This window comes from Bos indicus, chromosome 3 (genome assembly GCF_029378745.1).
Source record: "Bos indicus isolate NIAB-ARS_2022 breed Sahiwal x Tharparkar chromosome 3, NIAB-ARS_B.indTharparkar_mat_pri_1.0, whole genome shotgun sequence".
NCBI classification, from domain to species: Eukaryota; Metazoa; Chordata; class Mammalia; order Artiodactyla; family Bovidae; genus Bos; species Bos indicus.
In genome coordinates, this window is record NC_091762.1 from 117,047,963 (window position 1) to 117,070,653 (window position 22,691).

General features: G+C 51.4%; 1 protein-coding gene across 2 annotated transcripts in view; it reads right to left on the reverse strand.

Moving 5' to 3' along the window:
- Positions 1-22,691, reverse strand: part of COL6A3 (collagen type VI alpha 3 chain) — a 91,151-nt gene that overhangs the window by 18,589 nt on the left and 49,871 nt on the right. The window contains exons 16-40 of one of the 2 annotated variants that reach the window (XM_019957961.2): positions 21,922-22,014; positions 21,360-21,413; positions 20,260-20,331; positions 19,478-19,504; positions 19,343-19,387; positions 19,171-19,224; positions 18,660-18,722; positions 17,605-17,670; positions 17,119-17,172; positions 14,841-14,876; positions 14,179-14,241; positions 13,393-13,455; positions 12,094-12,156; positions 11,170-11,232; positions 9,219-9,269; positions 8,988-9,023; positions 8,325-8,387; positions 7,241-7,303; positions 5,971-6,003; positions 5,850-5,886; positions 5,728-5,739; positions 5,134-5,627; positions 3,191-3,287; positions 1,565-2,263; positions 268-370 (exon numbers count right to left, since the gene is read on the reverse strand). In XM_019957961.2, coding sequence (XP_019813520.2) covers positions 268-370; positions 1,565-2,263; positions 3,191-3,287; positions 5,134-5,627; positions 5,728-5,739; positions 5,850-5,886; positions 5,971-6,003; positions 7,241-7,303; positions 8,325-8,387; positions 8,988-9,023; positions 9,219-9,269; positions 11,170-11,232; positions 12,094-12,156; positions 13,393-13,455; positions 14,179-14,241; positions 14,841-14,876; positions 17,119-17,172; positions 17,605-17,670; positions 18,660-18,722; positions 19,171-19,224; positions 19,343-19,387; positions 19,478-19,504; positions 20,260-20,331; positions 21,360-21,413; positions 21,922-22,014 — 2,504 coding nt within the window. Of the gene's footprint in view, positions 1-267; positions 371-1,564; positions 2,264-3,190; positions 3,288-5,133; positions 5,740-5,849; positions 5,887-5,970; positions 6,004-7,240; positions 7,304-8,324; positions 8,388-8,987; positions 9,024-9,218; positions 9,270-11,169; positions 11,233-12,093; positions 12,157-13,392; positions 13,456-14,178; positions 14,242-14,840; positions 14,877-17,118; positions 17,173-17,604; positions 17,671-18,659; positions 18,723-19,170; positions 19,225-19,342; positions 19,388-19,477; positions 19,505-20,259; positions 20,332-21,359; positions 21,414-21,921; positions 22,015-22,691 lie in introns of those variants that run through there. The other variant, XM_070786939.1, reaches the window with a different exon arrangement.

The following is a 22,691-nucleotide window of genomic DNA, read 5'->3' on the forward strand; positions in this document are numbered from 1 at the left end:
CCAGCTGAGCCCAAACAAAACCCGCCAGCCCACAGAATTGCAAATTAAACAGTTGTTATTGTCAGTCACTAAGCTTCAGGTAGTTCGTTACACAGCAAAAACCAATGGAGACGACAGATTCTTCTCCGGAAATGCTCCACGTGACCTCTGGGAAGTCCCATTTTCTGGATTTCAGCATCCTCACCCCATAAAGTTATGTTTTGGCTAAAGGACCTGTGCGTGCCCTCTAGCACTCTCGCTTCTGAGACACTTCTTATCATCACTTACATTTGTTTGTAACCAAACTGCACGAGATTCTTTGCCGGTTGGTCTGCTTGGAACCAATCACACTGTTTCCTGATATCTGGGGACAGGTAGAAAGCATCTTTACCTAGAGGGAAAAAAAAATTTAAGTGCATGTGAACCACACGCAAATTAAAATTACTCTGCTAAGGAGTTAAATGGATCACACAGTAGGTAGTCCATAAACACTTGTTGAATCAATTCATTCTTCCAGATGATCTAAATCCAGTGATTTGAAACATGAAGCGTAACGGTCCTCAGTCCATAAAGCACCTTAAATCAGTATCTTCTATTTGGCGATATTTGGGTGATTAGGTTAAAGGTGACATTTACTCAGTGTGCAGGAAGACAGGAATAGAGGAGAAATCAAGTGCAGAGCTAAGTAAGCTCCAAGCTCTTGAACGTCAGATTAGAATCAACATTTACAATGCTGACATTACTGTCAACATTTTCTCAATGCTATTTAAGGAAGCTTCTGTTTTTAAACTTCTGAAGACAGAAATAGTGACCCCTGCGTGAACTTGCCAGCCCAGCTTTGCTTTACATTTTTTTTCCCTAAAATTTTATGGGGGGTGGGGTGGGGTGGTGCAGAGTATACTTTATAAAGCTCCCTTGTTTGTAAGACGTTCCTGTGCTGACTCTGGACAAGGCAGTGGTGAATGCTACACCTCCCCCAGGACGTGTGGTCTACGGGGACCACAGATCCAGGAATGAATGACAAGAGGCCATGTAACAGATGCAGTAAGTACAGCATCCAGATTAATGATGCTCAAGCCTTGGGCGTGGGGAGCACCCCAGTGAGAAGGGGCACATGGAGGGAATTTCTGAAGATGAACGTGGGTTCACTGCTAAAGCAGGGTGGAGAGCATTTCAACGAGCGAGAGCCACAACAGCAAAGGCTTGGAAGCAGCCAAGTGTGGGATTGGGGGGTGAGATCAGATCAACTCTGCTCCTTCTAGAAGCTTCCCTGGTCCCCCAGGGGACACACTTCAGTGTGACCAGCATGCTTAGGGTCGGGCGTAATAAATGTGCACTTGACCCCCGTGCCCACCTCGACCATTGGCCCCCAGGAGCACAGCCTGTGGCTGGGAGAAGCCCAGTCAAGTCCGGTTGAACAAACAAGTGGAAGAAGGCAGGATTCCCATCTATGTCCACTGCAACCCCAGCTCCTACCAGTGTGTCTGGGACGTGGGAGATGCCAATAGACACCGGCTGAACGAATGGACAGGTCGACGTGGGCACACCAGCTATCATTCCCAAACCAAGGGCACACAGGACTCACTGCTGACGAAGGATGGCAGCAGCCTCCCGAAGCGCATTAGGGGCTCCTCGTTGAGCTCGGTCGACTTGTCCACTAGCTTGAAGAAGACGTCGTTGGGCTCGCTGGCAGAGCTGTACAGCTCCTTGACATTCACCTTCCTGCCAATGCCCAGGATCACGAAGAAGTAGCCTTTGCACTTGGCCTGTAGGATGGCTCTCTGGGCCTCCTCCAGCTGCTGCTTCTGCACCTCGCCCGTCAGCATCAGCACCACGATCTTCAGGTCCCGGGGGTTGGGAGCACTTTCGAAGATGTTCTCAATGGTGTAGTCGATGGCGCGGCCCAAAGCCCTGGTCCCCTGCAGCTGGGTCATCCTGCTGCCAAGGAAGGCCAGCAGCTTCTCTTTGGAGCCGTAGTCGGTCAGGGAGAACTCCACCTTCACAGGCGGCACACTGGCGTTGTCCACCGCCTCGTAGGGCGCATGCTGCACCACCGCCACGCGGGCAAAGTGCTGGGAGGCCTTGGGGTCTGGGCTCACATCCAGCTGTCGGACCAGGTACTCGATGTACTTCCTCATCTCGTTGAACTGGAACGGGGTGGTGGACTCGGAGCTATCTAAGATGAAAGCCATGTCGATGTCCACATCACTGCCTGCTGCCCTCCGGTCCCTGAAGGAAGGCCTCCAGCTGCCGAATCCACAGGATGGGTCAATGTTGCAGATGTCTAGAAAGAAGCATGGCAGCCTGTTTATTCTGTCACTCTCAGAGTGAGAAACTGCACGTCAGTCTGCAGAGGGTCTGGGGTCATTAAAATTGTCACATAATGTACAACTATGTATACCTTGCTGACATTATCGTGGCCAGATTTCAGTTTTCATCACCTAACACTTACAACTGAGCGACTTCACCGTCACTTTTCACTTTCCTGCACTGGAGAGGGAAATGGCAACCCACTCCAGTGTTCTTGCCTGGAGAATCCCAGGGACGGGGAGCCTGGTGGGCTGCCGTCTATGGGGTTGCACAGAGTCGGACACGGCTGAAGTGACTTAGCATTAACACTTACCAGGGGAAACTAATCAGCAAGCTAAAATCCTTTTTAATATGGCTTTGGGTTCGATCCCCGGGTCAGGAAGATCCTGGACAAGGGCATAGCAACCTACTCCAGTATTCTTGCCTGGAGAATCCCATGGACAGAGGATCTTGGCAGGCTATAGTCCATGGGGTCAAAAAGAGTCAGACACGACTAAGCAATGAACACTTTTGGCATAATGCAAGAGTCAGAAGGGCGGAGAAGGGAAGAAAAACACCTTACTTCTCTGCCACTCCTTGAAGAGTGTTTTCCAGAAAGTCACAAAGCCAGATTATTAATTTCTGGACTCCAAGGTCAAAACAGAAGCAGAGCCCACTTACTCCTTTATTACCTATGGAACCCAACGCTCTCCTAACAGAGACAGGCTCTGTTTGGGGCGAGTCCGCTTCAGGCATGGAAAGTACATATGCAGCATTTACACCGGTAAATACAGGGCCACGTGAATCTTCGTTTAACTCAGGCTTTTTGTACAGATGGTGATTATTCACTCAGTGTCCCCCTGTGGATGGTGTGTTTTGCAATTGCCGCTGGACAGGCTTTCCTCTTGGAGAAGCACCTTACCCAAGCAGACGTGACACGTCAGGACATTCTTCAAGAAGTCTGTGAGGTCTCCGCCAGCAGGAAGGACAAGGGCATGTCCCACCGCTGTGTTATTGATCTGGTTTAAACAAAAAGAAATGTTCAGGAGGAATATACTGGACGTTACCATTTGAGAATACAGCTGAAGAAAACATTAGAGTCACATCAATTAAATAACCCCCCAATAGCTTCTCTTTCTTAGGAAGTGGGGTTAGGAAGGAAGGCACTGATTATAATAGAAAAGCACAGGTTTTCTTCCAACGAGATGAGCTGGAGTTCAAACCCCTCTCCTGCACTCTCTGCTGGACCTGAAGCAAAGCTATTTAACTTCTCTGGAATTCAGTTTCCTCTGCTGCAATCTGGGATTAATGGTAGATTCCCATGAAGTTATTTGGAGGATTAAATTAGGTAATGAAGCTTAAGTGCCTGGTATAGTCTCCAGCAAACAGCAGGGTCCTCAATGTTAACTGTTATTTCTAGCAACAATAATAGCAACTAGCCAACATTGGCTCCATCCCTCTTTCATGTGCCCAGGTCCAGAAAGGGATTTAACAACAAAACAAGCAATCACTTCCAGAAGATTTTAAAAGTCCTGCCAATCACAGTCTCTGACACACCATCAGTAATGATTTATTTTGTGAATAATTGAATGCATGAATAACTGACTGCCTGAAACTATCCTTTTGAGAAACATGCGTGGTGGCACTTCCCTAGCGGTCCAACGGTTAAGAATCCGCCTGCCAGTGCAGGGGGCCTCAGGTTCAATCCCTGGACCAGGAAGATCCCACATGCCTCAGGGCAACGAAACCTGTGTGCCACAACTACTGAGCCTGTGCACCTAGAGCCCGTGCTTTGCAACAAGAGAAGCCACTGCAGTGAGAAGCCCAAGCACTGCAACTGGAGAGAGCCCGTGCACAGCAGCAAAGACCCAGTGAGGCCAATAAACAAACAGGTAAAAAGGAACATGCAAGGTTCTGGATCACTTGGCCCTCATAAGGGGAGATGTACATACATGAGACCCTGATAGGAACATACAGCTGGTAAACCAAAGGCAGAGACCCAACCCAATACCTGGTGCTCAAACTGGCCTGAAGTTTGGCAGAACAAACCCTGAGAGACGGCACCAGTGACCCAACTCTCCCTGGCTGATGTGGCAGTGATAAAACCATAGACTACTTGGTTTGGAAAGGAAGATGTTAGAGACCAGTTCACCCCTCTGGAGCTGAGAAACCTGAGCTACAGAGAGATAAAGGGGAGGGCCATGTTACTCTCAGTGACTTGAAGCCAGAAGGTGACTGAATTAAAACTAGAGCCAAGATCCTGGTCCCGCTGTTTCCCTTCTTGACCATCATTCACCCATCCTGGACAGCACAACCAGGATTGGCATTGAGCAAAGACTAATTAAATTGATCAACTGATCAACTGATTTTATATATTGATTGATTGATCATTATTGATGGATCAATAATTGATTAATTATTTTATATATTATCTATCATTATAACAATTATACAAGTTATTTAAGCAAATGACAAGGGAGTGCTTAGCTGTTTCACAGGCAGAAGCTAAAGCTTCCGTGTTATTTGTTTAAATGACTTGTTTAATTGTTAGATGGCAATTAACAATGGCTGAGAAACGCCTGAATAGGGATGCATTCTGGGGGTTGGCTCGCTGATGTCCCTAGGGGAGGGAGGGCTCCCAGGGTCAGCCTGGGAGCGTCTCTTCCAAGATTCAAGGAGGGACCCGGTGGGAATAAGTCACAGGCACTTGGATGTCCAGAGCCATCAGGATGTTCCAGAAATCCCAGCTTAGATACCAGCCTCATCTAGACACTTTGAGAAGCTATAGGGTGCAAACTGGCCCCAGATTTGGGCACGGAAGTGCCCGAGTGCCTTCTCAGAGCCCAGGATGCCCGGAACACAGACCTGTAGGGCATTGATCAGCTGCCGGTCCTCCTGGCTTGTGAGGAACAAGGGTGTGATCCCAGCATCTGAGAGCTTGAGCACAGCCTCCCGGAGCTGCGGGGTCGCCCTCGTGGGCTTGTTGCTGAAGAACACCGCCACCTTCCTCATCAGGAACCCGCTCCGCACACGCTTAAACGTGTTTCTGGCCACAAAGGACATGGCGGTTTCCAGGCTCTGCTGCTTGGAGGTCAGCGACACCTGCAGGTTCTTGATCTTGTCCAGGAGGACGGACTTCTTCTTGGAGTCGGCAAAGCGGATCTCCGTGGTAACCTCGTTGTTGTAAGTGACCACGGCCACGCGGGCCCCCCTCGGGCAGTTGCTCTCGGCGATGGTCAGGTCGTCCAGAATCTTGAGGACCACCTCCCTCATCTGGCTGAACCTGTCCTGGGTGACCCCCTCTGAGGTGTCCAAGGCGAAAGCCAGCTCCGTCGGGAAGACGGGGCACTCCAGGGGCCCTGTGGGAAGTGGGGGAGGGAGGTTCACAGACACACTACTTACCAGAAAAGGGGACTTCTGCTTCCCTCAGAAGGAAATCCAGTCATCGAGATAACTTACCGTAACAGCAAGCTGGAAAAGAACAGAGGAGCATGAAAGCCACGTCCACTGGGCTTCCACATGCAAGATTCCACACACAAGAATAAAACCGCGGTGCAGACAGCAGAAAATAGCGTACTTACGGCATTTATCTTTGATGCTCTGGACCAGCGCACATTGCTAAAAAAGGGAAGGAGAGAAGACGTAAGAAGGCGGACAGGAGGCTCACAGGGCAAGGGCTCATGCAGCACGCATGCAACTTACGTCCATTGAGTCGCCTCTGCTGCCTTTGTAACCCTGCAAAACAAGGACGGGCGAGACCTCGCACACGTGCAGGTGTGGAGCGTCCCGCAGAGGAAGAGCCCGGGCCCATGGATGCACACCAGAGGAAGTGAGGTGGTCCCTGGCCGGCCTTGATCGTTCACAGGCTCTCCCTCTAAATTTGACTTAACTGCTCCAGGAGCGAAAGAGAGACAGAAGTATCTCCAGTTGAGGTTATCAGCCCTGCGTCCTGAAAACCAGGATGCTCATCACCAATCAGGGTAAACCACACATTCGAGCTTGAGTCTAAATGCCACTTCCCCAAGGAGAACAGATCTGCCTTCCCCCCCGACTCTGCCCCTAGCTTCCCACGTCCTGTCGCAGGAGGGACACCCGGAAGTCAAGAGAGCTACTGTGAGGCTCCAGGTCCAAGCATCCTGGCTGGATTCCACCCCCAGGATACACCCACGGCTGCCCTCGACATCTCATCCCAGTGTGTGGCTGCCGAGGGTCAGGCTGTCCTCTCGTGGGCTAGCCAGCATCTTTCCGTCCAGCTGTGCCTGCTCGCCTCTCACCGTCACTGGACTAACCATCGCCCATTAAATGCTCCCCTCAGTTAAACCCCTGACTCTGCCTTCTTCTCCTGGTTCAACCAGCCCAACCCTTAAACATGTTCTTTCAGGGATTATTTTCCTTCCTGCCTTATCTTCCCCACTCTTCTTTGAACTTCATCAATTTCAATGTCAGAAGACAGTACCAGGAGAAATTCAAGCAAGGAAACAAAGACGTTTGTAATGAAGGATGTTTAAGGGCTGGAGAAGGTCGCCCTCACGGTTCCAGGTGGCAGGTCACTAGTGGAGTTTCAACTATGAACCCCTTGGGGACTTTATAGCCCAAAGGGAGTCTCCTCCAAACCGAGATCTCTACTAAACTTCCTCAAGATGCAATCAAGAGGTATTTAGATGTGTTTACTTTTCTTTGCCCTCTACACAAACCTCAAAACCTACACTAGGAAATTTTAAAGGCAACTTACAATACACCCTGGATTACAGAATTTCGCATGAAATTTGCTTTACCATTGTCTTGGTACTCTAAAATTCAAAAACTCTTTTCTTCATTGTGATATCAAAAAGGGAACTGGTTAAAAGCCAAATAAACAACAAAAATGCAGACAACTCTTTCGTAAGGAAAGGAGACAGTGGAAAGTCTTCAAGGACCACGTGTAAGGCTCCCAGCCCTCAGGCAGCTCGACTGGGAATGGGTAGGTACTTACAGATGGCCCTGGGTAACCGGGGTCTCCCTTCTGTCCAGCTATCCCTGGAGGTCCCGAGTTTCCCTAGAAGCAGAATACACATGGCTCAGTTGTGACAGAAAAGGGAGAATTCTCAGTTCCTACAGTTGGACGGGGTGGTAGATGTGATCTTGTCCGACGTTCCCCATCACCAAGAGGAATCTTTCATTTCAAGAGGCCTTCAGTGTGGGGACAAGTGGCCCTAGCAAAACAGAGTGCATCTCCCCAAACTCTGTTCTCTGGCAGGTCAAGGGGAGAGGATGCTGGAACCTTTAATAAGACCACAATGGATGTGCAAGAAATCAGGAACTGACAGATCGTGAGCTCACTCTTCAAATGTAGAGAACCAATCCAGTGTTTTCAGACTCCATCGTGAGTAGTATATGATCTAGTTTGAATGTCCTCACTGAGCAAATTAACTGGATGATGATGATGAATTTAACTGGATTTTAAGCTAAAAATACCTGTTAGACGCCTTTCCCTGTTTCTAGGTCACAAATTGCTAATTCAAGACTCAGTGCAATTTTAGAGGATGAGTAAATATCCTCTAGGGAGAAAAACACACAACAAAAAGTAGCTTAAGAAAGAGGAGCCTTAGCACAATGGGGAGACGAGGGAATACAGGGTCTCAGCCTTGCTCGACCCGAGCCTGGAACCCTGGTGAGCACTTTGTGTGTCTCATGAAATCGTGTCTGCAACATCCAATGGGCATGACCAATGACTGTGTCCACACAGACTTTCAACATCACTCATTCTGAGTCCCCTGGTGCCATGCATGGAGTGCACCGTGGACTAGTGACCCTCGAGATGTATCAGAGGAGGGGGCCCTCCAGGCCTCCCTGCAGGGGAGCATAACCAAAGGGAGACAGCACCGACACAGCTGCAGGGGGTCAGGAGGACGTCAGCCCAGGGTTAGGGCTCCTCTACTCCCACCCCCCACAATCTCCAGCCGGGTCACAGGTGAAGAAGGGTAACTCTGAAAGAAGCAATGGAGTCTTCAGGGTTCAGGCCTGCCGCCACGAAGGTTCTGGCTCTCCACCTTCGGCCAAGGGGCAGGCAAACTTACCCTTCGGCCTCTGATGCCTTTGGGTCCCGGTGGTCCGTCTGTCCCTGGCTCACCAGGATTGCCCTGGGAAGACAGCCAGGAAGCAGCACATTAAGCTCTGGAGTGGCAAGTCCAACTGAGGGTCCCTGGGGACCTCCGAATCACACTACCCAGGGAAGCCAAATGGATTTGGCTGGACTTTGATGGACTTTTCCACTGAGTTACCAGTATAGACTTAGTCTAACATTATTGAACTTAGAATTCACATTAATGACAGCATTATATAGATTACTGGAGAAGGAAATGGCAACCCACTCCAATGTTCTTGCCTAGAGAATCCTGTGGACGGAGGAGCCTGGTGGGCTGCTATCCATGGGGTCACACAGAGTCAGACATGACTGAATCGACTCAGCATGCACACATCCATGTGTATAGATTATAGCATCTTAAGGTTTATATTTTATTGCAGTGTCATTATTTAATCCTCACAAGGGCCATGCCAAGTGCATATTGTCATCTTTATCTGACTGATGAAGGAAGGTCTTAGAGAAGCTGGGTCTTTCCCAGGGTCACTCAGTTAGTGTCTGACCCACAACTGGACCCAAGATACAGTGACCTTCAGCCGTGCTCCCATCAGACTCATTCAAAACAATGAAGATGTTTACCCACTAGGGGAATGCTTACCTTTGGACCTGGGTATCCAGGGAATCCTCTTTCTCCCTATAAAAGATAAATAAATGACTCAATATTTGGGTCCCAGCTTAAAATCATCTAACATAAATTATTCTCAAGCAGAACAGAAATAGATCCAGTGTCACCAAGAGAAAAAGTTCACCATGTTACGATTAAATTTTGTGAGATAAATCTTTAAAACTACAACATGTCAGAGTTCCAGACTCCTCGGCAGATACATACCTTCTTGCCTATGCGACCTTCGCTGCCAACTCCATCTCGCCCATCATCTCCCTGAAAGAACGGAAAGACAGCATTGCTGCAGGGGCCCATGTCAGGCGCTCCACGACCTTCTCTGTCTAAAGCCCTGAGCAGTGCGTCAGATCAGGGTATAGTTCAGGGAAAGTTCCTACACCCACCCACCCTTCAGTGTGAACTAGACCGTGTCTATAGGCGGGTGAGCTTCGTGGACTACAATGTGAAAAACTGCTACAAGCTATTGGTAACGATGCTGTTTGGATGGAGAAGCAAAGCGTCATGGAGCCAGGGAATCTTAAGAGTCGACAGGACTCTTGAAGGTCACCTTGACCTATGGATCTATGAGTCTTCGTTGTTGTTGGTTTAGTTGCTAAGTCACGTCCGACTCTTTTTCAACCCCAAGGACTGTAGCCCACAAGCTTCTCTGTCCATGGGATTTCCCAGGCAAGAATACTGGAGTGGGTTGCCATTTCCTCCCCAGGGGATCTTCCCAACCCAGGGGCTGAACTCGAATCCCCTGCAGTGACAAGCAAATTCTTTACCACTGAGCCACCAGGGAAGCCCCATGAGTCTTTGATTCTACTTCAAAGAAAGAACACGGGGCTCAACCTACACCTTCCTGAGTCTTCTCTGCTCAGCCCCTGCTCCCCTCTCCTGGGCGCTCCTTCCCTTCCTTCCAGGTCACACCTCTAGATTTCCTTTCTTCCCAAAACCCGTCTCCCTATACTCAGAGATTTGTCCCTGTCACTCTCTCCTGGGGGGCTCTCTGAACTGGACACTGTTCATTATTCCAAAAGAATCAGAAGAATGTACTTGAAATATACAATAATACCTCTAAAACACATGCAGAACATGCTCCTTAGTTAATTTACAGTTTTAAACAACTAAAGAGTTGTTGCCCCAAATTAACAGAAACAGAAACAAGAAGAGATTTTTTTTCAATGATTTGAGTAGTTTTTAAAGTTTGATCTTATTTTTCCCCTCTGCTTCTGAGACGAAGTAATAGCAACGGATTTTTAAACTGCCATTCACTATAGAGAAATTACAAACACAAGAATAATAATGTCAAGCTTTGGGATCACGGGTCAAATCAACCTGGCCCATGTATGTAGTATTTAGGTGTCATAACTCATCTTAGGAAACTCCCCAATGTCCTGGAGATATTTTTTTTCCCTAGATAGAAATATATGTTACAACATTATTGTAAGTAAGCACTTAGAGGATTTTTAAATATTTTTAAAATGAATTCTCAAAGTAAGAATTTCCATTCTGGGATATCTCATTCCTTCCCTGGTGGCTCAGATGGTAAAGAATCTGGCTGCCAATGCAGCAGACCCGGGTTTGATCCCTGGGTTAGGAAGGTCCCCTGGAGAAGGAAATGGCAACCCACTCCAGTCTTCTTGCCTGGATAATTCTATGGCAAGAGGAGCCTGGCAGGCTATAGTCCATGGGGTCGCAAAGAGTCGGACAGGAGTGAGCAACTAACACTTTCACGTTCATATCTCATTCAAAACAAACTGTTTCAGTCTGAACTGAGATCTTATCAAAGCTCACTCCATTTTAAACCAAGGACATTTATTTCTTTACAGAAAAGCTCCATCTAGTTGGACTTGAAAAGCATTTGCAAGTCCTGAAATGAAGGTGGTTCGAGGGTCAAGACACCGCCACATTCACTCCTAAGGAAAAAAAAATCTAGAAAAACTACCTTTATTCACTATCCCTCCAATGAAATAAGAAGTATTTTGAAACTCATAAGCACCAAGTTTCACTATTTTCAATCACATCCCCAGTAACATAAGAAGCAGCTTGTCTCTGCGTGGAACCAACCTAAGCGGCAATGACAAAGCCCAGCCCAGCCCAAGGCCCAACTCCCTGCTCCCCGAGCATCTCAGCAGAGTCGACAGAAGCCAGGGCCCCATGCACGTGGCGACCTTACCGTCTCCCCACGAGGACCCCGGTTCCCGATGCTCCCCTTAGGTCCTGGATCTCCGGGCTCACCCTAGACATGAGAAACAGGGCTGAGACGACTCAAACTGTGGTTTCAGGACTGCGCTTGCTCTGGGTGATGTCACTGGCAGGTTGTCACAAGCTGCCAGCTTCACCTTTTAGATTTTGAGGTTAGTGAGTTTTTTACATTGCAGGGCTCATGCGTGAACTCCTGGAAGAGAATCCAGGCAGGCTTCCATGCTTGTTCTTTCCCTCATCACAGCAAGGGGACAGGCTGCCGGGGAGGAGAGAGAGGCAGGCACAGGAAAGAGGGCTGCGTGGGGTCAGCAGTGAAACCCCGAGGCCACACCCGGGGCAGAGAGGTGAGTCTGAGTTGCCTGAACTCACTGCTCTCCCTGAGAAATGCTGCGTCTCAAACGAAGGACAGCAGCTCTTCCCGGGGCTTACAGACCGTCAGCCTGCATCCAGCAAGCTGCTGTTACCCAAAGCCGCCGGGCTCTGGGGCCCTTGGACCAGCTGCGTGCGGCCAGCGAGGCTGCCGGCCCATCTGGAGAACACTCAGAGCGTCTGGAGGCAGTCCTGAGGGCTGCCGACGTGCCCTGGGCTCCCTGAACCATCCTCACGAGCCCAGACTTGGAAAGATGCAGCAGGCCAGCAGTGGCTGGTGTCCTAGCTATGTGAATACACACCAATCCACTGCTCACAGCCCATGCACACCCTCGAGGCGGGGACAGTGATCCCCCCGGCCCAGCTGCTGTCAGCGGGGGCGGCGGGTGGAAGAGACCAGAGGGGAGGAGAAGGATGTGCACACCAAGCAGCTGGACAGACTGACAGACGAGGGAGTCAGGATGGGGTATTTGGGGGAGGGGCGGCTTGGCCTCCAGAAACACGCATTGCCCTTGTCCAGACAAACCTTTCTTCCCAGGGGCCCGGTTCTGCCGCGTTCTCCAGGAGCACCTGCGGTTCCCCCGCCTCCCTAGAGCAGGAGGAGGGGAGACAGGCAGTGAGACACCCACCCCTCCAAAGCCAAAGGGTCCGAATCCCACCTCCTGCGGCCCCCACTCTGCCTCTGCATGGAGGTCAGAACCTGCAGCTCTCTGCCACTTCCAGCCCTGGAGGCCCCGTGCAAACGTGCATGGAGAGGGCCTGTGCCAACCTAAAATTTGAGCGTGACCTCTTTTCACATGTGTGCACACATCCCAGGAATTAACGGTCACCTCCTGAGTTACCAACTAGGGACAAACATGCAGCTGTATGTGGCATTCCCTCCTCTCGCTTTCCACACCTCCCCACAAGCACCTGACTTCACTCGAACATCGAGTGAGAATACATCAACAAAGGGACACAGCCCTCAAAATGCAAGGCAGAAATGACCCTGCCAGGCCCAGCAAATCCAGGTGGTGTTGGCTGTTCGTATTGCTTGCTATTTGAAGAGTTTCACCTCACCTCTGCATCATCAAAAAAGAATTGACTAATCAGAGCTTAAATATATGTTAGAGAAAACACAAGCTTTAAAAATAGGTATCTATCAGATTTCAAATTGAGGAAAGACTTCCCAAGCAAATAGCGGTTCTCACGAAGTTCCTGCTGCCCCTGTAAAACACTTCTGGGCGTTTACATAGCCTGGGGTCAGTTCTTCGTTGCTTTGTTAGTCATGACTATTTTCTCTAACAAACAGTAGGATGGCTCCCTCAGGATCACAGCAGACCCCAGGGACACCACAGTGTGGGTGTGAGGGCAGCCAGGCCAGCCTCAGCTACACCAACTTGCTTCTGCTCATCATCGCTAACAGCTGAGACAGATGCTGACGTCTGCCGTGGTGGCAAGTTTAAGGACCACCTTCCACATCACACTTAAGGGTAGGAGAATTTCCTTACACAGAATATCAAAGCACAGAAATAATTTCCAGCAGTACGGTGTAATCTGAGCATCTTAGTAGATTCATCTGACTTCCTGAGTCCACCCTAAGACTTCTGCAGTGAGGGATACCCACCCAGCTTATGTCCACTGGGACTTAGCCCAAAAAGCCCCAAGAAAAACAATATCTAACTTCCTCAGGGTGGATGAGCCAGTTGCTATGAGAACTGAGGTCTGTGTTACGAAAGTGTTGGGCTGAGGGGTCCTACCACCCACGAAACACGGGCTATCCATGCTGGCTATTTAGCGAAAGAGGGGTCAAGACGGACTTACTCAAGGTCCAAGCCAGACTTACCCGAGGTCCGGGAATGCCCTGTTCACCAATCAGGCCTGGAGGACCGGTGGGACCAGGCGGACCCTGGAGAAGTAAGATGCCCACGTAAGCGCTGCGTGGAGGTGACCCACCACGACCACCACAGGACCCACACAACGGGAGGTTACTCTGCACAGGAAGGAACGGCTCCCTGGCGCAGGCCACATCGTGGATAAACCTCAAAAACGCAACGTTGAGTGAAGGAAGCCAGACACAAAAGGCCACCTGGTAAATGCTTCTGTTTGTATAAAAGGTTCCGAAGATGCCAGTCCACCAAGGCAGAAAGGGAATTGGTGGTTGCCAGGAGCTGGGAGGGCGGGATGCAGCATGACTGCTTAACGGGCACAGTGTCTCCTTGAGGGACAATAATCATGCTTTGAAACCTGATAGAGATGCTGCTTGGGCAACGCTGGGAATGCTCTCAGTGCCCCTTCAAAAGATTAAATTTTGTGTTCAATTTTGCAAACTGATTGTCACCTCAATTAAAAAAAAATACACGGCAAGACGTGGCTCAGTGGTAAAGAATCCACCTGCCAATGCAGGAAATGCAAGAGACGCAGGTTTGATCTCTGGGTTGGGAAGATCCCCTGGAGGAGGAAATGGCAATCCACTCCAGTATTCTTGCCTGGAGAATCCCACAGACAGAGGAGCCTGGTGGGCCACAGTCCATGGGGTCGCCGAGAGTCGGACACGACTTAGCTACTAAACAACAACAGCGAGACATTTGGGAACGTATCACAGGATACGCAGGCATGCCGGGGTACTGACCTGTGCGCCTCTGGTCCCCTGCTCTCCTACAGGGCCCTGCTGGCCGGGGCCGCCCTGGTTGCCCTTTGAGAGGAGAGAAGAGGCAGGGAGAGGTCAGCCATCTGTGCTCCGGTCACATCTGGAGGAGGGTGCAGGGAACTGTCCCAGTGGTTGCGGGGGGTCAGAAGTAACACTGCAGCTCCAGGGAGAGGCATTGGACACACGGAGCCAGTTGTCACTTGGCACCCTTAGAATTGATTGCCCCGCTCATCTCACCTTTTCCTCAAGATGACTTCATGACATGAAGCTATTTCGGCCCACACGTGTCTCACAGAGACAGCTGAGAGGCAGAGCCACTGAGACCAGTAAGTGGGCACATCCCCAGCAGGAGATATCCAGGACACGGCCTCCTGCCTCTTTTCCGTCCCCTCTCCTCCATCCCCCGTTCCCACAGCCACTTTCATTCTGATAATCATTCTCACTGCATCATCAAGATTTTCCCAAGCCTTTGCAGAAAAGGCTAAATTCAAGGAGATGGTAGGAAAGCTGCTGTTGGAGCCACAAGCCTCGATGGTGAAAGAGAGAGTCCCCCCCTCTGGGTGGGACGGGAGGGCCAGCCCCTGGAAGCCCCCGGTGAGTTATACGGAGATGACATCAAGGAGACGGCGGCGTAGAGGCTTTACCTTAGCTCCCGCTGGTCCCCTTCGGCCAAAGCCACCCTGGGGAGAAACCACATAACTGTGAGGGGGAGGCAGGGGGAGACTGGGCACCTTCACCACACCCGCTGGGAGCCAGACGCTGTGCCTACTGGCCCGCAGGAAACTCTCACCAAGTGACACCTTCCCCACCCGCCAGCCCTCCCCGAGGGAAAGCTGTGCTCCCACGCTGCCCTTGTCAATCATCTAAATGGAAGATTTGAGAGTGACTTCAGACCTGCCAAGCAAAACAAGGAGTCCTCGGGCTACGTGGCCCCAGCCAGTTTCAAGAAAACAGGAATGCCGACCTGGCTATTTTTCTTGCATTTTCCTAACTGGAGGGAGAGGTAAGATGGCAATTATAATGGAAGGAAGCCCCAGACTCTCCACACTGTCCTGGCCAACTATAACACACACTCGGCTAAGTAACGTGTCCGGAGTGCATGTGCACTGACCTAAAAGCCCGGCTGTCTCGGTTTGAGCCCAAGACTTGGCAGCATCTTCCCCGACGCTCCAGAAGCGAACCTTAGTGCAAATAACCGTGCCACGCTTGCGCGTGCTCCAAGAACTCCCGCCTTGTGACTTCTTCCTTTTTGGTGGAAAGGTTTGGGGTGGGCACCCATCCTGGACACATCTTTGCGAGGTTAGGAGGTGGAATTCCAGAGCCTGTCATCAGCCAGCCTGTGACGGGCATGGCCCGTCTGCTTCCTCAACCCAAGAAGCACGCCCACTGCCTGCCATGGACCAGCGCGGTGATATTCTGGGGCCACCGCTCTGCCGTGACTCACTGCAATGGCAGCTCCTCTAGCGAAGACCTGAGCCTCCGTCTAGGGACGAACCATGGACAGGTGGGAGAGGTGCAGCCAGGCCTCCACAGGGCACAATCTGCTCACTCCTCACAGTCATCCCTGAGTATTACCGGAGGTCACCTGTGCTCGGGCCTCACGGGACAGGAGGCAGCCCAGGAGAGGACATCTTTCATCTCAGTGTGAGCCTCACTTGGGGAGCTCCCAAAACAAGTCCCAACTTGACCACACAGAACTCAAACCCCAAGTTTCTATCCATGCTTAGAAATACAACTGAGTTCTGTGCTCATCATGGAAACAAGTTTTGCCTCTGTTCACAGAGCTGGACAGCCCAACAGTAGAGTGTTTCCTCACTGCTTACCATTGTATAGATCAACAGTATTACTCAAAAATTACACTCGAGCCTTCTAAGAGAGCAGTTTTCAAAATTTAAGTTTTCTGCTGAACGTTAAAAGTAAGGTGATGCCCATAGCGTATCATCTGCTTACAGGTAAGAGTTGTTTCTTTTAAAAGCCGCCGTCAGCAGACACCCTTGGGTGATCCAACTGTGGATCCCGCAGCGTGTGACTTCCCCAGGGGACACAGCAGAGGGGGCCCCGGTCTCAACCCCCCCACCACCATCCCCAGCAAAATGCTGAGCAAACACCTGTCTCAGGCACCCACCAGCACCCTGAACTGACTAAGGATTCACAAGCTTCTGGACCATCTTCTTCCAGCTAGAGGGTCCAAGCTCCGGGTACCCCCTGGGCCCTGGAAGCATTCAAATGGCTTCTCAATGATCATCCATCCCCCTCTGACCTCAGCAATTCTTTAAGACAAAGACGAGGCAGTGAGTGGTCTGCAACAGGCATTTCTGAAATGCCTTGGAAAAGCAGCTGTGAGAAGCATTTCACTGGAAATCTGGCTCTGGATTCACTGCTTGACTTACAGCAGCAGAAGAACAACAAACAATTATCAAACAAAATAAACATACACCCCGTCTGCCTCCCTACCCCTAATCCCCTCACTCTTTCTGTATTTCTGTTTGGATTTTTTAATTATTCAGTGGGATAAAGCCTGGCCGAATAGTCAAAAGCAGCAAAGTTATTACTTTTTAAAGTGTCTGTTTGGTCTGTTTTGGAGAAGGGCATGGCAACCCACTCCAGTGGGAGATTCTCTCTTGCCTGGAGAATCCCATGGACAGGGGGCCCTGGCAGGCTACAGTCCCTGGGGTCCCTAAAACCGGACAGGACTGAGTGACTTAACCCTTTGGTCTGTTTTGGGAGGGGAGGGAAGCAGACTCGGGATGGGTCAAGAGTAAATGATAATGACAAAGGGTATGTAGAAGCAGCAACAGGTGGCTTCCAAAATCCCTTAATTCCCCCAATAAAAAGTTGCTCAGTAGCTCTGAGTAGGAAGTCTGGCAGAGTTAGGCAAATATTTCAAAGTCCCCCCCACCCCAAGCCCCAGGAGACACTCACGCTCTTCCCGGGTTCTCCAGGCCCTCCAGACACCCCGTCTCTCCCAGGGAGACCCTGGCATGGGAAAGAAAACTGATGTAAGATTCTCCACAAAGAAGACTGTGTAACTCAAATTCTGCCCAAGACGCCGGGGGACGGGGTGCATACAGAGAGGGCCGGTCGCCCATGCCAGGGATACCTCAGACACAGGTGCCCTCTGCCCCCCACGAGGCTTTGGCTTGACGTGTACTTTCTGGAAACATCTAGGGGTGGCACAAACTCCGCCCAGAAGAAGCCCCTCTTGGGAGGGGCTGTTTGGGTTCCCCTCGGAGACCCCTTCTCAAGCACGCATGCTGGCTTCCAGGCTCTCTGCTCCTGACCTCGACCTTATGCACCCACAGCCTCAAGGCCCCCATCCACAGCCCCCAGGGCTGGCAATGACCCAGGACGAGGCTAGCCCCCCGGGCCCACAGCGCAGGGAGGGTCTAGGTGTGCAGAGCACTGTACCACGGGGCCGATGTCTCCGGTTTCTCCTTTGGCTCCTCTCTGCTGGCTGTCCTGTCCTGAATTGCCCTGAAAAGAGCACAGGTGGGGAATAAGTCACGTATGCAGAAAGCCACTGCTGCGGGGGACCAGGGACCAAGAAAATTGCAGTGACGTCTGCAACTCAGTGCTTCAGCCACATCCCGTTCAGGTAATGCCCATCCCACCCGACAGAGCTTGCTGTGGGGTCAGCAATCGCTCTGAGCCCCAAATGGGGTGGGGGATGATGGCTCTTCCTCCCTGTTCCTTCTCCTGGGGAGGACGGGGGCCAGGTTCACACTTGCCTCATCCTGTCTGGACCCCAAGAGGCTGGCCCAGTGGTGGTCACTTGCTGACAGGTTTTATAGCCCCATAAAACAGGAAAAGCTGTAAACGCTTCTCTTTCTCTAACCCAAACTTAAAGCATCCCAAGACCACACTTTAGGGAAGCTTCTTGGGTCTTAATAGGAAAGGCTTTGCAAAGAATTATCTTGCAGTTAGAGAATAGAGACATATCTAGCCACCCCAAAATTCTAAGAAAAGGACAAACCACATATTTTGCCAGCATGCTTTAAAGCAATTTCAACAGTGAAATCCTTCCTTTCAATCCGCTTCTCCCCACACCCCTTTCCCCAGGCTCAAGTCTCGTATCAGTGATGAAGAGCCAGCGTCCCTTACCTGGTCGCCTCTGATCCCGACATCCCACACCCCTTCCCCAGGCTCAAGTCTCGAGTCAGTGATGAAGAGCAGCGCCCCTTACCGGGTCGATCCCGGCATCCCACACCCCTTCCCCAGGCTCAAGTCCCGTATGAGTGATGAAGAGCCGCGCCCCTTACCGGTCCTCCCCACACCCCTTCCCCAGGCTCAAGTCTCGCGTCAGTGATGAAGAGCCGCGTCCTTACCGGGTCGCCTCTGATCCCTTCTCCCCACACCCCCTTCCCCAGGCTCAAGTCCCTACCGGGTCGCCTCTGATCCCTTCTCCCCACACCCCCTTCCCCAGGCTCAAGTCCCGTATGAGTGAAGAAGAGCAGCGTCCTTACCGGGTCGCCTCTGATCCCGACATCGCCTCTCTCCCCTTTGTCGCCTTTGGGTCCTTTGTCGCCCTAAATAAGAACCACAAGCAGAGCCTGAGAATCAGTCTTGCATTTTCATCTCGCCCTCAAAATTGCGTTCGTCCCACCACAGATCTTAAACTGAACAATGTTGCAGCATTTACCATTTACGCATCTGCCACAAAGGTAAAACTATCCCCAAGCATTTCAGGTAACCCCCAAGTACTTATGGGGACCTGCGCTGCATCAGGCGGTGGGGACTTATTTCAACAAAACACACTCAGGTCTTGCCCCATGGGACATACTCTCCAAACAAGAAAAGACAACATAAACATGTCATGACTGACAGGGGACCTAGGAGATGCCAAGAACGCACCCCAAGAGGAGGTCAGGGAAGGCTGCCCAGAGGAAGCGGTCTTATACACAAGTAAAAGAAATCATCGTTGAGTGAAATATTTGTCGCTTTTCCAGGACAGCCACACTCTAGACATATGCTTACCCTCCTTCCTGGACTCCCTTTCTCTCCAGAAGTACCGGGCAGCCCTTTGTCGCCCTGCCAAAGACAACAATAAAATGTCACTCCTGGCGCAATGTCTGCCGTAGGCTGATGGATCAGTCACCAGCATCTTCAGGCCCAAGCGGTTTGGACTTAAGAGTGGAAACTCACTTACATCTTCACCATCAAGACCATCCAGTCCAATTTCTCCTAATTCACCCTGTCAGGGGACAAGACACACGAGTGAGTGCAAAATCTGGCAGAATACCGGGAAAGTTTTAAACATACAAAGAAAACCAGGCTGAAGTACCTTCTCTCCCGGGAATCCACGAGAGCCCTGGAAGGGAAGGGAAGAAGGAAAGTGAGCTCCTTCCTGGAGGCTGGAGAGGGTAGGCCAGAGCAGGCTAAGGGCTGACCTCCCCCGTCCCCAACACGAAGCACGGGCTTTAAAAATTCAGTGTTAGAGATTCACCTGTTGGGATAGCTTTCTCTCCATCACAAGGGGATTATAAGGCTAACCTGCCTGGACCTGAGTACGTGGGTGTTGTTGGCCCCCCGGGAGCAGGGGCACTGAGGCCAGGGGCAGGAGCTCCGAGGAGGCCCTTGGTAGCACCGCAGCATGGGGGCCGGTCCTTTGACACGGGCTCCCAAACTCCAGCAGATGGAGAAGATTCATCTGCCCTTGATCCAAGTATTTCACACACAGAAACTTCCAGCGCGGGAGGCCTCTCTCGAGCTCCGCCCCCCATTTCCCTCACTCCCCCCAGGTGCAGGGCTTTACAGACTCGGCACTGGCCCTCTCTCTGCCCAGCCCAGGTTCTCTCTGTCCTGTCAGTACCTGCTGGTCGCTTCACATTGCCACAGGCAACTTGTCTCTCCAACCTCAGGTTCCCCTCCCAACGTGGCCTGTGCTCCTGAACCCGCCAGGCCCGGGGCCGCCTCCATGCGAGGCCACTGGCTGCCCAGCGCTGAGCAGAGAAGCCGGGCGGGCATCTTCCTCCCCCAGAAGGCTCTGGGAGGAGCTGTCTCCCTCTGCACACGTGCGGGGCTGCAGGGGTCCCCTCCCCACACCGAGGGGCACCCACACTCTACCTTGACTCCTCTCTGCCCGGGGCAGCCCTGGAAACCTTGAGTGCCGTTCACGCCAGGAGGACCGCGTTCACCCTGTGGGGAGATACAAAGGGGATCTGCAGGTTGGAACTTCTTGTCGAGTGTGCCCACCGAGCGGGCATCCTTGAGGAGGGCTTGCATTAGGCGGGGCTGATGGGTGACGTGCCAGGCGGGCCTCCAGCCTCGCTGCACTGGGCCTGGAACCTGCAGCTCCCTGCCCCGGAGGGAGACGGTCTGGGGCAGTCAGCAGCACAGGGCACCTCCTGGCGGGTGGAGGACGAGCAGGCCCTGGGGGGCTCCATCTGGTGAGGACTGGCCCCGTGGAGGGCCCTCAGGCTGGCTGCTCCTCAGTGTGGTCCCTGGTTTCAGTTCTCCAGTGAGGTCCAGGCCCAGCGCTGACACCCAGCTCTGCTGATGGGACCTTGGTGGCTTCCAGTCCTTCCAGACCTTTGTCCTTCCTGGGACGACCTTCCAGCCCTCCCACTGGGGCTCTCTATCCCCACCAGGAGCTCTCTATCCCCACCCCAGGACCTCTCTATCCCCACCAGGAGCTCTCTATCTCCATCCCAAGGCTGGGCCTTGTCGGTTCTCAAAAACCTCTCAAGTCACTTCTGGGACAGGTTCTGCTTCCCAAAGGCCCTGCTGCAGATTCCACCCACCCCCACTGGACGCCTCGGCTCCTGATAACCCAACCGCCCTCGGGGAGACTCCTCTCAAAGGGTGCCACCCCTAAAATCCTGCCAAGGTTTCTCCTGCACCCCAATCCACCCCCCTCGCCTCTCGCCTGGGTATCTGAATTTGGTAGATGCTGGGTTTGGTATCCCCAGTGGCCCTCTGTCTCCAAAGCCACTCTGTCCCCCTTCTGAGATGGAACAAGTGAAGACCTACACTTCATACCCACATGCATCAGACCAGTTCCTGTAGCACAGAGCTCCGAGTCGAGTTGTTAAGACAGATAGGAATTCATGGTTTTCCCAGTGGAAAAGATCGGAAATGAAACAGATGAACTCCACAATTCAGTCCCAACATGTAAGGAACAAGGAGGGAATAAAGACTTAAGGAATAAAGCAACGTTGACTTACAGGTCCACCTTCGTCACCAGGATAACCTCGGTAGCCATCTTCTCCAGGAATGCCCTAGAACAAAGTCACCAGTTCCTTGGTTAAGAGCTGTGGTTTTCTTTGTTTCCTACCTAAGCATCTCCCTGATCCTCCTTCACGCAGTAGAGCCATGTGTTAGGTGTCCCTTGAACGTGACAGCTTTCTACACATTATTTCAGTGCAATTATTCTATCAGGATCTTTAAGGTTCTTGATCTACCAAGAAATACTGTGTGAAGTCCTGTAACTTAGAAGCAAATGCAAAGAATCGTGCTGACCATCATAGTGAGGCTGCCAGTCAATGATGCCCCTGGTCTCAACATGGTTTTATAAAATAAAGCTACAATGCAGAACTGAACCCTATGGAAAGGGAAGCAGGAGCAGACACGGGGAAGGGTCTGCCCCTCAGACCCCCCGTCCTACAGCACAGCTATTCCTGTTCCTTCCCCTCCATCTCCCTGCTGCGACAGTGGAGAAATCTCTCAGCCGGAGCAGTGCCAGCTCTGAAGCTAGTCTCAGGTGAAAAAGAGGGTAAAGCCACCTACCTTTGGCCCGATGCTGCCTATGGGCCCTCGGTCTCCTCTTTGTCCAGAGCATTTGCAGGGAATCCCACAGCAGGCTTTCTCAGCAATGTTGTCCTACCGAGACAAAAGGCAAAGTTCACCCCTCAGTAACTGCCTAGGAAAAAATCGTAAGTCTGAGGAATGTGGCATTCACAGCAAGAAATGACATCACTCCCAGTGGCATTTCCTCGAAGACTTAGCCTTCAGCATGCTATGGGATGTCACAAACAGAGTCTGAAGAGCCACCAAAGATAATACATCCTATTCATAAAATATTCACCTAAGGCTGGGCCTTACTTCTAAAGTTTCCAGCATAGATAGTCAAGCTTCAGTTGCTAAGTATAACATAGACATTTTTAAGCTGCAAAAAGCAAAGCCTAACAAACCCTTGCAGACGTCCAGGATGGAAGAGGGTTTTAGAGCAGACCAAATGTCTTTCCCTGAGCCCTGGGCAGAGTCACAGAACAGGGTACCTGCCTTGAGAGAAGGCCTAGGAGTGGCCATGGGGTGGGGTCCCTGCCTGAGCCATGAGCACCCCAACCTCTGGTCACCAAGGCCTCCAACATCCATCAGACACCCTGGACACGACCTCCCAGCCCAGCCCCTGGCCTCATGTGGGAAAGCGCACACCCAGGACATATTTCCACCTGCTGAACTCATGAGGGTCAATGCATTTGCTTGTAGTGAATTTCCTAGAATTTTCACGCTCTCCCAAGTCCAAAATTTGTCCACTAACCTCCTTCCACTCAAAA